The following is a 16,851-nucleotide window of genomic DNA, read 5'->3' as shown; positions in this document are numbered from 1 at the left end:
AAAATGCAAACCACCTACGTAATGCGCGCAAAACTTTCTTTAGAGGTCTATTGTAACTAAACATTCCAACGCACAACGAAACGGAACGGGAGGTTGGCAGCCGTGACGGCCACGCACCTGGCGGATGGTGGTGGCGGCGACGAACAGTTGGTAGTCGTGGATCCAGACGACCGGGTGCGTGTCGTACTTGCCGCACGCGTCCAGGTCCTTCACCACCGCTCGCAGCGCCTGCAGCGTGTGGGTCGCGAACTGCGCGTTCACGTCGCAGTACGCCTGCGCACACACACACAGCCCCACCCAGAGCTTAGAGAAAGTTACAGATGGAGCATAAGCTCTGAGCACTGTGGCCAGTTTGTTCACGTAAGAAGATGGCGGCCATTTGTTTATATAGCATATAGAAATGTAGGTAGTTTACTACATACTCTTGTATACAATCATTTTTCTCGAGTCAACCGTCTTTATTTGTTTAATATTCATGCACTTTTCCACCACCATACATACATCACTTATGAGAAAATGCGATTTTCTTCATGGAACAATATGGCGGTGACCTGCTTCCCCCTTACGTCCCCTGGCTTCAGCAGAGATACCTACAAACTGTGTTTATGCTCCATCTGTAACTTTCTCTAATCTCTGGTCTCACCTCCATGCCAGGATCTCGAACAAGCCCAGCTTGGCTACACGAGGTTACAGAGAGATTGTTTTAGAAGGACTATTGTAATCCCTATTGGGCTACTTACTACGTGTAATCATTAGGGACGAGATTATATGGTGAATTGCGATAAAACCTTAAATCATGTCAAAACACCACATAAAACCGATTTTTTAAATTCAAGGAATATCGTTATTTCCTGGAAAAAAATGGTACCAAAGTGCAGGGATCATAAAAAAAATAATATAATTATTTTTATTGTACATATTTCATTGAATTACTTTGAAACCACAAATTCTCGCTAGTTTATTTTTATTATACTGAATGTATTTGAAATTTGAATTTATTACAAATTTTTTATCGTTAAAATGCAACACACAAATTTTACCACTATTTTGGCGGAGTATTACAAAACAGTTTTTATAAAAATAAAAAAATACTAACACAGAAATCCTCTGTTTTAAAAACTAAATTGGACTAAAAATAAAACCATAAAATCTTGTCTCTAACAATCATGGTCGATGCCCTCTAGTGAAATAAAAAATTAAAGAGTTTTTTTAAGGACACCTTTAACACTACCAGGAGGTAGAAAACCACGTGTAGTGTCACAAAATACAAGAAAATAGTGTTAGATATATAGTTAATTTTGTTGGTTAGTTCAATTCTTAAAGATAAGCTCATAATGTCCAGAGTTATCTCTGGAACACACATCTAACCCAAGCATAGTGACCATTCGAAATTTATAAAACTAACATTTAATTTGCACTAATTACATTTACTTCATAAGTTAATAGTAAGACAGCAAAAGGCGCCTTTTTGGACTAAAGACACTTCTGACGAATTCTCCACAGCCCAGATCGCCATGTAAATGTTATCAAATGAATTATAATTCACAGACCAGTTCGGGAGGGTAGTCATTCACTCTGAAATTAAATTTCATATGCAAATATTACGTAATTAAATATTTTATTTCAATTATTTTAATATAATCTTGTTTCAAACGATTTAAAGAGATTTAAAGTTCCAACAATCTGTCTATAAAGCACATCAGCTTATTTTGTGGAAATCAAAATTGGCCGGGCAGTGCGCTTTGTTATTTCAAGGCGTGAACACGCTAGGTCTTACCCTCCCCTTGTGCTGTCCGTATCTTAGGAATGTGGACTTCGACGTGGTTAAGTAGGCCAATGATATCAGTGCTATGAAACAAAGTGAAGGCGAGTTACTTTACTGCCTTTCTTTTTCTTTTTTTCTCCCTCGGACTTTAATACACGCGTAGTTGGGAGAAAGAAACGGAGGGGCTGACCGGACAAACATTTATTTAGTAAAGAAGACAACGAGATAAAGCACACTCGCTTCACGTGCATCGAGTACGTTTTCAAACGTAGGAATTGAAATTTTCACGAATTATAAACGAAGAATAATGTAACGGGAAAAAAGGGTGGTTGTCTGTAAAGTCGGTTTACGGACGATAATTTTACGTGATAACGTCATATGAAAAAATTGATGAAAAATTGCATACAAACCACATTAACTTTTCACTTCACTTTATAAGCAGTTGACAAAACAGTTCAACGTGTAGGTTGTGTGCTGCCGCTGTCTCTCTTCTACTCGGACGCATCGGCCGATGGAGTGGAAGAGAGATAGATGCGTCACAAGTCGATCGTGCCTCTCTATCGCTTGTTCCGCGCTGTCGCTTGCACGCTCGGCTCAGGCGGAACGTGACAATGAGTCATGCTTTTTCGTGCGTGCAATCGGCGTTCATCAATTTATAAGACGTTATAACGTCAAAAATAAAAGACAGATGTTCGCTCGTATTGTTTTATTTTGCAATATTTGGAAAAAAATAAAAATTTCCCCACACTTTTCTCAGTTATTCGAACAACTCATCTCACAAACTTAAGCATCATGCGAATCGGAATCGTAACCAATGTCACGTTAAGTGTTATACAGTGGTTTCTGAAATATGAACGTTCTATGCTTTCTGTCACAATGCGAAGAAACACATTGCCCGTTTCAGATTAATTTATTCTATTTTTATTTTAGATAGTCAACTCTACAGTAATAGTAAACATTTACTGAAGACTGTTTAGATTCTGAAATGAGTTTCTTCCGTGTTTTCCGTATTCCGTGATTGGCGGGGAAAACTAGGGAAACTACGTTCTTTAAATGTTTCATCAATTGGTCATTTCAATTTAATACATTTTTTTTTTGGACACACGCCTATGGAGTTTTGCACTGTTTGTCATGGGAAGAAAAATATTCGAGAATGCAAAATAGAAAAATATAAATGAAAACAGAGAACAAGCCTAAATCATAAATCAGCTTATGTAAAACAGCTGATGAAACTATTTTAAGTTTGAAAGTGTTCGTCTGTGCTTTCATCTTTGTGTTGTCCATAATGCATGTCTAGCTTCATCGTTGGGTCCAATTGTTCGACATCAGCTGATTTAGGCTCGTTCTCTGTGGGTTTATGTTTTCATATTTATTTTCTTTACTTTGAATTCTTGAACAATTTTTCCATGACAAACAGCGCAAAACTGCAATTGCGCATGTCCAAAAAAAATTGTATCAAATAAAAATTCCGCACTGCATGAATCATTTAAAGAACGTAAAGACTAACATTGCTTATATATATATATAAATATATATATATATATATATATAAATGTATATATAGTTCAAAAACGAAATGCTGAAATAAAACTACTCATTTTACATCAGCGTATGATTTTCGTAAACAAGAAAACACTCGGATATCTTGAGCAGGGGCGACTGAAATGCTGCCCCTTGGAAGGGCGGCCCTTCAGGATATTTCAGGCAATGGTTTGTTTGTACAGCGACTGGAAGGGCAGCCCATCCAATTTCTGAAAACATGTTTAAGTGTTTAAATAATCCTGAAAACTTGCCCCTTGGAAGGGCAGCCCATCAGGATTTTTCGGACAGTAGTGTTTTTGAAAGGTTGTCTGAATTGTTGCATCTTGGATGGGCAGTCCTTTAGGATTTTTCTGACAGTGGTTAATTTAGGTTAGGTTAGGTTAGGTCACTTTAGAAACTAACCACTGTCAGAAAAATCCTGAAGGGCTGCCCTTCCAAGGGGCAACAATTCAGCTCCCCCCTTGAGCAAGTTTCAAATCACATGGGTTTTCTCTCTCTCTCTCTCTCCCCCCTCCTTGTGTGTTTGCTCAGCGTATGTGTGCCCGGAAGGCAGGGGCCAAAACCCCAGTTCTCAAAAAAAAAAAAAATAAACTTTACGTAGCCATAACTGTTAAAGTGATCTGTGCATGTCACATTACTTGCAATGTTTCTTATCAATTATAGTATGAACAACAGACTAGTTGTCTTTGAAAGATTTGTGCAATGGGAGTGCATGACTTGATGTAAGCAATGGCGTATGTCCAAAAGCTTACATCAAGTCAACAGACTAGTAATTACCGTCATATCAGGAAGGGAGAAAAACAAGGGTTTTAAAAAAAAAATCTGGAAACACGGTTGCATTTGCTCTCCTACAGTGTTTTGAATTTAAAATCCGCGGGGAAAAAAAGAACTAAAACAGTAAAAACCTAGATGAAGTACTAGCAGAGGAGAGACCGCTGGCTTCCAGCCACGGCCTTCGGGAAGTCCCCGCGGAGAGTTCCCCCCCCCCCCCCTTCCCGGCGTGGCAGCGTCAACAGCCGAGAGTTTCGAGAGTTGCGAGAGTTACGAGAGAGAGGCCCTAACGCGAGCGCAAACAAGCTCGCGTCAGCTCGGCGCGACAACAAGTGTGCCCGACACTATGGGCACGCATCAGGCACGCCGGCGGTCCACACGGCTGGTCGGCACGTCCACGCCACACCACCGTCCACGCCACACCACACTTCGCGTAAAGGCCGGTCCGCACGCAACGTTTTCAGCAAACGATTTACCTGCGCAGGTCACATCGTTGTAGACAAGAGACGTAGCGCGTAGACAGGAAAACTGCGCAGTTTTGTGAACTGCGCGGAGACGGAACACGGAGAAGGAAAACTGTGGCCAAGAGTATTAATTTATGTCCGCGCAGTTTAGTCGACCTGCACAGACTTGTCGTAGCGTGTGGACACTTCCTCCGTCTTCTCCGTACACGGGGCTCAGTTCTCCCTCGGTATTTGTGCCGGAACAGTGTAATATGTTCAACGATGACCGATTTTCGACAGTGTTCACGTGAATGTCTAACAGAGTTCATTGGTCTGTACAATTCCTTTCCGTGTTTGTGGCGGGTCAAATCAAAAGAATATAGCGATAGGGACAAAAAAAGTCAAGAGTATGAAGCACTTGTGCAAAAATACAAAGAGGTGAACATCGCGGTTAACACATATAAAATCACAACAACAAAAATTAATTCTTCGAGGTCTTTGGCCAAAGTAAGGAATTCTCGCAACTGATAGGATAAAACTTGGTTGCAAACTGTGTTGTGTGGACACGGCTAAACTACAACCTTTTGTTTGCACAGTTTTACCTTTGCAGTCAAAACTGTGTACAAAACGTTGCGTGTGGACCGGCCTTTACGCTGGACTCTGAACACACGCACCTTCGTATCGCTTCCGTGACCGTCTCCCAGTTCATCAACAGAACTCTCGAGCCAACAAAGAACTCTCAACCGAAGAAACCACAAGCATCCCAGCCGACAGGTCTCGCAAATCACACTGTTCAAAAATTTTCACCTTCAATTCACGAATAACGCTGGTTACAAATTTTCCAAGGATCTTGGCTATCTTCGTGAATTTACGGAAACTAAGTTTACTTACTTTGAACATGGATATCCTTGGTATATCAACAAACAATGTTCGCAGGCTTTCGCGGCCATTGTATGAAGTAGCTTGGCTTCTGGGTTGTAGCTGCATCCTTGGTGAATAATTCACACCGACGTTTCGGTCGACATTGCAGTCGCCATCTTCAGGTAACAGTACAATAGGTAACTGCTCCCTGATGACGGCGACTGCAATGTCAGCCGAAACGTTTGTGAATTATTCGCCAGGGACGCGGCTACAACCCAGAAGCCAAGCTACTTCGTATGAACAAATAATTCTAAAACTGGTTTGATCTACAGCAACAACTATCTTCTTTTGTCCAAGTGTGTGTTCACCTTTTATTTCAGAACGAAACATGCAAATCGGAAGTTGAAATACGGCGTAGTTTCTACGAAAATTCAGTTATTTGTCATTACGAAGAACTTGTCGTTTATTTGAGTTCAAATCTTCGTAGAATAGTCCGTAAATATACTTTGATTTCTAACAGTGCAGTAGCCAATGAGCGGGTGGCATTTGCCCGAGTGTGTAGGGGATTGTGGAGTCTATCCTAGAGGTCACTGAAACCGAGAATTTTTTCCAGTCCCTACTCCACACATCTTATACATAGAGACTGGAAAAATTCGCGAGTTCAATGACCTCCAGGATAGACTCCATGATCCTCTGCCTACTTGGACAAACGGCGCCTGTTCATTGGGTGCTGAATTTTGAGGCGTCTCAAGTGATAACTTGTGATTGGATACTTTTTTTTTATTGATTGTCTCTAATTGGCCAAGAGTCCTACATATTAACAGTGCACCAATAGCAGAAGCAGCACAACAGTATAAATATTTGAATTTTAGCATATCACGAAATGAACCCGCGATTTTTTTTTTTGGTCTTTTCTTATACACACACAGAAAAACATTCGGATTTATTATTCGGATAGAGGCTGGGATGCATACCACTATACTGTTCGAACAGCTTTTCTCATCGGACCAAAGGTAGTTCTGACGCGTCCCGAAGGACAAGAAACCAACGTCAAACCGGCCGGCACTGTTGGCGTCTGCGGGGCGGGACCTACCTTCCACGTCTCGGACTTGAACACGGCCCTGTCAGGCATGGAGTGGAACAAGGGCCAGAAGGTGCCGTTGCAGCAGCCGTTGTAGTAGTCGTCGAACATCTTCTCCTCGATGTTCACGGCGACGATCTGCGGAAACACCGGCGATCAATTGGGGAGGACGTTTCGCAAAACCCGTTCTGGGTCGCATACCGCGTCCGAGGCGAGTATGTCACCGGCGTCTCGGTCGACGTTGCAGTCGCCATCATCAGGGTTGAGGTACCTATCAGGTAACTGATGATGGTAACCCTGATGACGGCGACGGTAACGTCGACCGAAACGTCGAAAACAAGCAAATCATTTAAAAACTGATTAAGATTGTTTTGCAAAACAACAATTGTTTCTTTCACAAGTGTTTATACCGAAAATCAGTTACTTGGAAGTCCAAACACGGCGTAGTTTCTACGAAGTTTTCAACTATCTTGGAAATTAACGGACACCGCTTTATTTATTTTCAAGCGAATTCTTGGTTTCGAAATATCCCTTTAATTGACTGCAACTTCTATAAGATCTGAAATAGGGTTGAGGTACCTATTAGGTAACTGATGATGGTAACCCTGATGACGGCGACGGTAACGTCGACCGAAACGTCGGTGATATACTCGCCTTGGACGCGGCTACAACACAGAAGCCAAGCTACTTCATGTACAATGTAGTCATGGGCGTAGATCATTTTGAGGGGGGGCGGGGGGATAGATCGGAATTAATAAGCGCCTCACTGGGGGCTTGCACTTGCAAACGGGGTGGATAAATGCAAACGTCGAAACTACTTTTTTTATGGAGACATTTGTGTACATTATAGGTAAAGTTTTCTGCTTATTGCACGCATGCAGGCTAACGTAACGGGCAGTGTACAGCAGACAAGCAGTGTCCAGAGATGACGTGTGTCGGTTAACTACGCGCCCCTTCCCCCCTTGATCTTCCCTTGAGATTTGCGCCCTGGTCATATATAGTACTACGTACTCGGAGGAATACAGGAGCTAGGCGAGGAAGATGATATGCCTTGCGGGAAGCAGGAGAGGGGGGGGGGGGAACTCAGACGCTGCCAAGAGTCCAGTAAACAAGGCCCCGGATCGACGCGATGATAACAGATCTGTGCACCGTGGGTAGGGCGTGCGTCGACAGATGGTGTCACGCCAGCTGGGGTCACAGGTCACTTTACCCCCCCCCCCCTCCCTCCCCAGACAGACCAACTCCCTCGCGCTGTTGACAAAAAAACTCAGCCCTGGAGTACGTAAGTTCAAGTTCAGCGAAACACACGGCTCTCCCACGAGTGCCCACGGCCTTGGCTGCGACGCACTTGTAGTAGACTTCGCCCCCTCTCTCTTTCAACAAGCCTGGAAACCACGCTTTCTATCTGACGTGCCGTTGACATGCTGCTACTACTACTGTTATTGAACCTTGTGCGCCGTTCAACGTGATGGAACAGACAATGGTACACAAATATATATCATTATTTTACTGCGAGGCCTCGAATAAATGACACCTGTCCAGCGAAACGCACTAACAGAATTCCCTGATTTTTCAAGACCTTCTACAATTTTTTTCCCCCTGGATAAAACATGCAAGATGCAATGTTTCTATGGAAAACAAAATCAAAATCAATTTTCTCACTGCCTTTTTTCAACAAAGAAAGATTAAACACTGATACAATGTGCATGATATATTTCATGGTTTAGTGAGACACAATGAGCCTTTGACTAAAAATTTTCATTTAAATTCCCCGACTTGACTATTTCCTGATTTTTTCCAAAAATTAAAATCCCCCTTATAATTCAAGGTTTTGTCTGTTTTTCGTGTCTGGACATCATAAATAAAATTAATATTTTCTAGTGATGCAAGTATTTTTTCTTCAATTACACACTTTTATTAGAAAAATATTACTGTTATAAGTTGCGCCGTTGTAGGAACGGACTTGGCTCCGCCTGCAACAGTGAGCGAGAGAGACAGAGTGACGCGTGCAAGAGCCAACCGGCGACGACCCGCTGGCTGGCCGCGGCGCGGTGTTGCCACGTCCAGCAGTAACGCTCCATGCAGTGTCGTGGGCGTACGGCCAGTTGCTGTGTGCTGACACACAAGGATGGAAGGTGGTAGAAAACGGTGCGTTTTGCGGTTGCAAAGCAGAGAGGAGGTAACTCGAGTGCGCGAGTTATTTCGAGCGTGAGAAAGCAAACAATGGGCCGTTGTTACCTGCTTCGCAAGCAGTAAACAGAACCTCAGAAGCAGTTGGAATTGCAAAGACAACTGTTATACGGATCTGCAACGAGAAAGATTATGCCGATACTCAAAACCAAAGACTGTCGACGCCACGGAAACATCGCAATAGACGCAAGCCTGTGAACAGCATTGACAACTTCGATCAAGATGCTATTCGACGGCACATATATCAGTACTACACACGTGGAGAGATACCAACCATAACGAAACTACTTGCATCGTTGGCTGAGGCAGGTTTATTTTCTGGAGGAAAGATATCATTAAAGATGATAATAATACATTTGTTGGGGTTCAAGTACAAGAAATACAACAGAACTAAGATATTAATGGAAAAAACAGACGTAATTGCATTGCGATGCAGGTTTCTGCGGGCAATGTCAAATTTTGACTTTGAAAAAGTGATATTCATCGACGAAACGTGGGTAAACATGGTGTCTCGAAGCTATGGACCGATGACTCGTCATCCGCACTGCTGCGACAGCCGACAGGCAAGGGTAGTTGTGTTATAGTGTGTCATGCAGGTTCCGTTCATGGATTCGCTAATGGTGCACTGTGGGCGCTCCACTCAAAGAAAACGGGGGACTATCACGAAGAGCTGGATTCCGCCGGTTTCATGTCGTGGTTTGAAGGCAAACTGTTGCTAAATATACCCGCCGCGTCTATAATTGTCATGAATAACGCCTCCTATAATTCGGTCCAGGTCGATAAAACTCCAACAACATGCAACAGAAAAGATGACATTATCCAGTGGCTACATCGCCACAATGTTCCCTGTACCAGTGATTTGAAGAAAGCTGAGCTACTACAATTAGTAAAACATCACAAACCGCAACACACTGTTTACAAAGTAGATGAAGTGGCTCGCATTGCGGGGCACCAAGTCATCAGGTTGCCACCGTACCACCCTGTTTACAATGCCATAGAACTTATCTGGGCTCACGTCAAAGGGCTCGTTGCAACACGTAATACTTTGCCGCCATTTTCCCAAGAAAAAGTATTGAAACTTCTACAAGAAGCTGTTAATGAAATCACTCCGGACAAGTGGCGTAAAGCTGTCGAACACACCCAACAGACTATTCTTCACGACTGGGAGCAAGAAGGAGCGAGGGACATTGCTGTTGAGGTGATTATTGTGAACCTCGGGCAGCAAGACAGCAGTAGCGAAAGCGACAGTGACTTCAGTTCTGTTGACGAATCTCCTACAGCTGGTACCAGTTCGCAGTACGACGATCTTGGTGTGTCGCTACTGTGTGACTGAATGTTCACTATGAGCACGAATTGATCCGGTTACGCATATGTGTTATCATAACAATGCACGACAACAATTTTAGTTGTTATTTTTTCTTTTACATGAAATATGCAAATTTGTTGGTATAAGTCGCCACCAACGCGTATAAATGGCCAGGATATTGGTTCATATATTAATACAAATTGTTTTTTTGTGAATAAACATTTAACTTGTTTGGCCATAATGTGTGTCATGCAATTATTTAAAACACAATATAAATATTATTTGTCAATAAACTACGGAAACGCCTTGCTTGTTTTGTTTTTAGTAGTAAATAGTGGTTCATGATGAACGTTATGCAGACTAAGGCGCGTTCTACAATCACACGTATACGGAAACGGATCATATTCCCGGAAACGCAACAAACTCTGTTTTCTTTAAACTATACCCCAGACGGGAAGGCTAACCTCGGCAATGTTGAACTATTACGTGTCACTTGATGTAGGCTTTTGGACATACGCCATTGCATAGGTTAGTGCTAAGCAATGGCGTATGTCCAAAAGCCTACATCAAGTCATGCACTCCCATTGCACAAATCTTTAAAAGATAATATTACGAGTCAGTCAATACGTTCGTTATATTACCAGCTGCGTGTTCGTGTCCGCATCCGTGAATGTGATTGTAGAACGTGCCCGAGAACAGTGGCGGCTCAGGGTGTGATGTCACGTCGGGGTGGCACAAAGACGTGGCAACGCTGCCTGTTGTGTCCAACGACTACCTGGACTGCCTCCCACCCTTCTTGACCTCGCCGACCAATCATTAAACTTCTTCGCGCGAAGTGCGTCGTTGTTGGCAGGTCTTGCAGGGAGGGGCCAAGTCCTTTCCTACAACGGCGCGACTATAGTATTTTAGTACGTACAGCCCATGTTAACGAAATATTTTCTTCATTTTTCTCACGTAATACGTACTGAAAGAAAAAATTTTATATCTTTTTTAAAATTTATATTTGATACCAATAATATAATTTTTTGACGATTGTTTGAGAGGTAATGGAAATGAAATAGAATTCTGAAATGTATCATTATTTTGAGCTAGCGTATTTTGAATGGTGTACCATGATATTACTGCCGAAAATAAATACATTATATTTTTTTAACTCCCCCCCCCCCCCCTTTTTCTAGTACAGCCACAGTTGATACATTTTGTAAACAAACGGCCGCCATATTAGTACGTGTAGTACATTGAAATCCCCCTATGGGTCTCACAACCCTCGCTCGATCTGTTTATTTCCCTAATATCTGATGAGAGCCACACCCTAATAGTTTTTAAGCTCTCTGAAGTTTTCTATCGCTCGTAAAAAAAAATTAAAAATGAAAAAAAAACACATTGCAAGTATTTACATATTTTACAGTTATGGAGTATTTTAAATAACGCTGACCTACCCTGATATTCCATTCATTTTTAGTTAATATAACCCCCGGCCACCACATTCGATTACGGGTCCTGGACCCAGGATAGGAGACGCCGCCCCCCCCCCCCCCCAACATAATTTTACAGCCACGCGCTACATTATAATTGCATGGTTATTTCTTACCTACATCCTTTTTAGAATGTTATTTAACCTGAAAATACAGGGGGTATAATTATGGTTACTATTTTTACAAGTTCAAACTAAGCTTTCATTATAAAATATTCAATATTTTTTTCTAGTTTGTAAAAAAAATTATAATATGTATTTAAACATTTAAAAATAAACAGGGCTGCGCCCAGGGGTCCACCCAGCCCCATCCTTGTGGGAACTATGATATAACCTAACCTAACCTAACCTAACCTAACCTAACCTAACCTACGCTCGTCGAGACGGAACGCCAGGTAAGCTACGGGGACAGGAGGTTGAAGGGGGGAGGGGGGACGCACCACAACTCCGAAATACCACAAGGGCCGAACGTACAAAAACGCCGAAAACCGTAACGCCGAAATGCCAAATTGACCACAACGCCGACAGCTAGAAAACTGCTGTGTACCACAACGCCGAAATACATTAACGCCGAAAAATGTCATTGCGGGACTGCCTCAAAGGTTAGGTTAGGTTAGGTAATGTTAGCACACAAATTCATTCTATTGTTTTTCATTTTGCTCCAGTGCGCCCCCCCCCCCCCCCCCCCCAACAACATTTTTCGGCGTTACTGTATTTCGGCGTTGTGGTACACATCAGTCTTCTAGCTGTCGGCGTTGCGGTAAATTTGGCATTTGGCGTTATTGTAGGATCGGCGTTGTGGTAAGGACCCGAAGGGGAGGAGGGCCGGCTCACCTGCTCGGACTTGAGGCCGGCGGTGGGCGCCTTGTCGCCGGGGTCGGACTCATGGATGGAGGTGAGCTACGAGGACGGGTGGTCGGAGGGGAGGAGGGACGGCTCACCTGCTCGGACTTGAGGCCGGCGGTGTGCGCCTTGTCGCCGGGGTCGGACTCATGGATGGAGGTGAGCTACGAGGACGGGTGGTCGGAGGGGAGGAGGGCCGGCTCACCTGCTCGGACTTGAGGCCGGCGGTGGGCGCCTTGTCGCCGGGGTCGGACTCATGGATGGAGGTGAGCTACGAGGACGGCTGGTCGGAGGGGAGGAGGGACGGCTCACCTGCTCGGACTTGAGGCCGGCGGTGGGCGCCTTGTCGCCGGGGTCGGACTCATGGATGGAGGTGAGCTACGAGGACGGGTGGTCGGAGGGGAGGAGGGCCGGCTCACCTGCTCGGACTTGAGGCCGGCGGTGGGCGCCTTATCGCCGGGGTCGGACTCATGGATGGAGGTGAGCTACGAGGACGGGTGGTCGGAGGGGAGGAGGGCCGGCTCACCTGCTCGGACTTGAGGCCGGCGGTGGGCGCCTTGTCGCCGGGGTCGGACTCATGGATGGAGGTGAGCTACGAGGACGGGTGGTCGGAGGGGAGGAGGGCCGGCTCACCTGCTCGGACTTGAGGCCGGCGGTGGGCGCCTTGTCGCCGGGGTCGGACTCATGGATGGAGGTGAGCTACGAGGACGGCTGGTCGGAGGGGAGGAGGGCCGGCTCACCTGCTCGGACTTGAGGCCGGCGGTGTGCGCCTTGTCGCCGGGGTCGGACTCATGGATGGAGGTGAGCTACGAGGACGGGTGGTCGGAGGGGAGGAGGGATGGCTCACCTGCTCGGACTTGAGGCCGGCGGTGGGCGCCTTGTCGCCGGGGTCGGACTCATGGATGGAGGTGAGCTACGAGGACGGGTGGTCGGAGGGGAGGAGGGATGGCTCACCTGCTCGGACTTGAGGCCGGCGGTGGGCGCCTTGTCGCCGGGGTCGGACTCATGGATGGAGGTGAGCTACGAGGACGGGTGGTCGGAGGGGAGGAGGGATGGCTCACCTGCTCGGACTTGAGGCCGGCGGTGGGCGCCTTGTCGCCGGGGTCGGACTCATGGATGGAGGTGAGCTACGAGGACGGGTGGTCGGAGGGGAGGAGGGATGGCTCACCTGCTCGGACTTGAGGCCGGCGGTGGGCGCCTTGTCGCCGGGGTCGGACTCATGGATGGAGGTGAGCTACGAGGACGGGTGGTCGGAGGGGAGGAGGGATGGCTCACCTGCTCGGACTTGAGGCCGGCGGTGGGCGCCTTGTCGCCGGGGTCGGACTCATGGATGGAGGTGAGCTACGAGGACGGGTGGTCGGAGGGGAGGAGGGATGGCTCACCTGCTCGGACTTGAGGCCGGCGGTGGGCGCCTTGTCGCCGGGGTCGGACTCATGGATGGAGGTGAGCTACGAGGACGGGTGGTCGGAGGGGAGGAGGGCCGGCTCACCTGCTCGGACTTGAGGCCGGCGGTGTGCGCCTTGTCGCCGGGGTCGGACTCATGGATGGAGGTGAGCTACGAGGACGGGTGGTCGGAGGGGAGGAGGGACGGCTCACCTGCTCGGACTTGAGGCCGGCGGTGGGCGCCTTGTCGCCGGGGTCGGACTCATGGATGGAGGTGAGCTACGAGGACGGGTGGTCGGAGGGGAGGAGGGATGGCTCACCTGCTCGGACTTGAGGCCGGCGGTGGGCGCCTTGTCGCCGGGGTCGGACTCATGGATGGAGGTGAGCTACGAGGACGGGTGGTCGGAGGGGAGGAGGGATGGCTCACCTGCTCGGACTTGAGGCCGGCGGTGGGCGCCTTGTCGCCGGGGTCGGACTCATGGATGGAGGTGAGCTACGAGGACGGCAGGTCGGAGGGGAGGAGGGCCGGCTCACCTGCTCGACTTGAGGCCGGCGGTGGGCGCCTTGTCGCCGGGGTCGGACTCATGGATGGAGGTGAGCTACGAGGACGGCTGGTCGGAGGGGAGGACGGACGGCTCACCTGCTCGGACTTGAGGCCGGCGGTGGGCGCCTTGTCGCCGGGGTCGGACTCGGGGATGGAGGTGAGCTACGAGGACGGGTGGTCGGAGGGTGGAGGGACGGCTCACCTGCTCGGACTTGAGGCCGGCGGTGGGCGCCTTGTCGCCGGGGTCGGACTCATGGATGGAGGTGAGCTACGAGGACGGCTGGTCGGAGGGGAGGAGGGACGGCTCACCTGCTCGGACTTGAGGCCGGCGGTGGGCGCCTTGTCGCCGGGGTCGGACTCGGGGATGGAGGTGAGCTACGAGGACGGCTGGTCGGAGGGGAGGAGGGACGGCTCACCTGCTCGGACTTGAGGCCGGCGGTGGGCGCCTTGTCGCCGGGGTCGGACTCGGGGATGGGCTCGGCGGGGTCCATGCCGTGCAGGCCCGACCAGCCCACCCACAGCCCGTGGCAGTCCACGACCACCGGGGCGACGGCCGTCACCAGTCCGCCGGCGCTAAGGGGGAGAACCACACACGCTCAGTACGTCATGCACACTGCCGCGTCAACATCATTAGGCGTCCCGAGTATTTAGCGCCAGTCAGGGGCGTAGCCAGGGGCGGGGAGGGTTTAGTGGTTCAACCCCCCCCCCCTTAGCACAAATCTTTAATTAATTTCTTATTAATAACTCAAACAAATATCATATTAAAATTAATAAAAAATATACCATTACAATATTTAAATTTAAGTACCGAAAACTGCTAAAATAGCACTATTTTACACCTTAAAATCCAAATTTTCCCGGGGGAGGACCCCCGGGCCCCCCGCTTTAATACTGGGGGGGGGGGGCATGCTTTTTAACACCCCCCTTACATAAATCCTGGCTACGCCACTGGCGCCAGTAACAACAGCCAGACCAAAAAATATTCCACGGTATATCTTACTTCCAGCCTTTTCTTTAAAACACTGTTTACGTATAATCCTTTGAGTGTCATATCGAACTACTCGGCGAGTAAACTGCACGACAAGCTGCCTCGAAATCTAAATGAAACGTTTTTATCGAATGGACAGCTATTTAAAGAACAAATTAAATACTTCGTAAGGCTCAGTTTTTTTTTCTCCGTCATTTCTATTTTGAGAGCTTTTCCTAAAATTTTAACTCGATGCTTTCGTGCATTTTTTTTTGTTCTGACGCGCAAGTTTTCGTAATTATCACCACCTGCGCAACTTTTTACACCCATGACATTAATTAGAACTAAGTTAATATCTGTTGAAATTTTTGTGGCAGAAAAACAAGTGCAAGGGATGTATCGAGTTAAAATTTGAGATATAAGCCATTAAATGAAAGTAATGAAGAAAAAACGAAAACAAAAATCAACATGGCGTGTCAGACCGAGCCTTAAGTGGCAATTATTTCCATCCTGTCCGTGAATATTAATGTTATGATCAATAAAATATTATTAAAATGTAATTTTTGACTGTTTTCGATGCATTTTTCTTTCTTCTTTTGCACACAGAGTTTCTGACTAGTTATACTTACTGCAGAACCAATGATAGAAGATTATAAGAAATGTTTATTTGTATGCTTAACTAATAGGTTGTCGTATTATAGTATTTTTTTATAAAATGATGTGTTCAATATATATTACCAACCTGTTTGCACAAAAATATCTAATGGAGGAAAGATACAGAACTACCCTAAACTAAAATATTATCGATTAAGAGCCCCACCCTAGAAGACAGTTATAAACATTCAGCTATCGGGTGTACGAATTTCATGTGGTTCGAGTCAAATATGACATGTTGCACAAACGGCAGCCAATGAGAAGTGTACTTTTTTCTTTTGTTAGTACGAGTAAAACTGTGTAGTCCAGTGCGATGGTCCCAACTTGCCGTGAAACTGCAACGTCTGTAGCTATTGTGCATTCCAGCTGATCTGAAAGTTCTGGAATCGACTTTACATATGTTGGAATCGATTTAGTTTTATACCTAGCACCGAGACGTCCCTCACTATATTTTACCATTGGTGTAAGAAAACCCAGTAAAATAAAATGTAAGAACTAATTTTGGCTGAAAGTGTAAACATTTCAATAGAGAAGATGTGTTGATGTGTTTGGCTCAAATGGGTTCAAAAATATATAAATCGCTGCTCATGTAGGTATCATGAAAACCACTCTGATTGCTCACATCCTCGTGTGAAGCTTGAGACACGTGGACACCGAGTGTTGCTGCGTGTTGTTTCCACTCGCCGATCTTCCCAGAGGGGATCATAGCAGCGTCACCCGAGCAATTCTCGGCAGTTAGCTCCCCGTGGCTAAACTGTCTTGGCCCAATAAGCAGTGAAGACCCAAACAGCGCGCTCACGAGGCGGCTAGAGAAGCTGGCGGTAACGAGGCGTGAAAACATCGCGTTCAATTCCCACAGGCATGCCACAAGTGCATCCGCGATCGACGATGGTTCAGACACTTTCGAAGAATCGCTCTTCCTCACGCAGCCGTTGACTGTAGCAAGAAGTAGTACCCAGGGATCCCTCCTTGCGGACTTATCCTCCAAGATAACAGTTTCTCAAAGCCCTGCAGTTGATATTGTTTA

General features: G+C 46.5%; 1 protein-coding gene across 3 annotated transcripts in view; it reads right to left on the bottom strand.

Annotated features, from left to right (window-relative positions):
- LOC134542860 (uncharacterized) overlaps positions 1-16,851 on the bottom strand; it is a 51,839-nt gene that overhangs the window by 13,278 nt on the left and 21,710 nt on the right. Inside the window, exons 3-5 of one of the 3 annotated variants that reach the window (XM_063387428.1) lie at positions 14,620-14,776; positions 6,476-6,601; positions 118-273 (exon numbers count right to left, since the gene is read on the bottom strand). In XM_063387428.1, the coding sequence (XP_063243498.1) occupies positions 118-273; positions 6,476-6,601; positions 14,620-14,776 (439 nt within the window). Of the gene's footprint in view, positions 1-117; positions 274-6,475; positions 6,602-12,267; positions 12,322-14,299; positions 14,351-14,619; positions 14,777-16,851 lie in introns of those variants that run through there. The other 2 variants (XM_063387431.1, XM_063387429.1) reach the window with 2 other exon arrangements.

The sequence above is a fragment of the Bacillus rossius genome (genome assembly GCF_032445375.1).
Source record: "Bacillus rossius redtenbacheri isolate Brsri chromosome 9 unlocalized genomic scaffold, Brsri_v3 Brsri_v3_scf9_2, whole genome shotgun sequence".
Lineage (NCBI taxonomy): Eukaryota > Metazoa > Arthropoda > Insecta > Phasmatodea > Bacillidae > Bacillus > Bacillus rossius.
The sequence above is the reverse complement of the archived record's forward strand: the minus strand, read 5'-3'. Positions and strand labels throughout refer to the sequence as shown.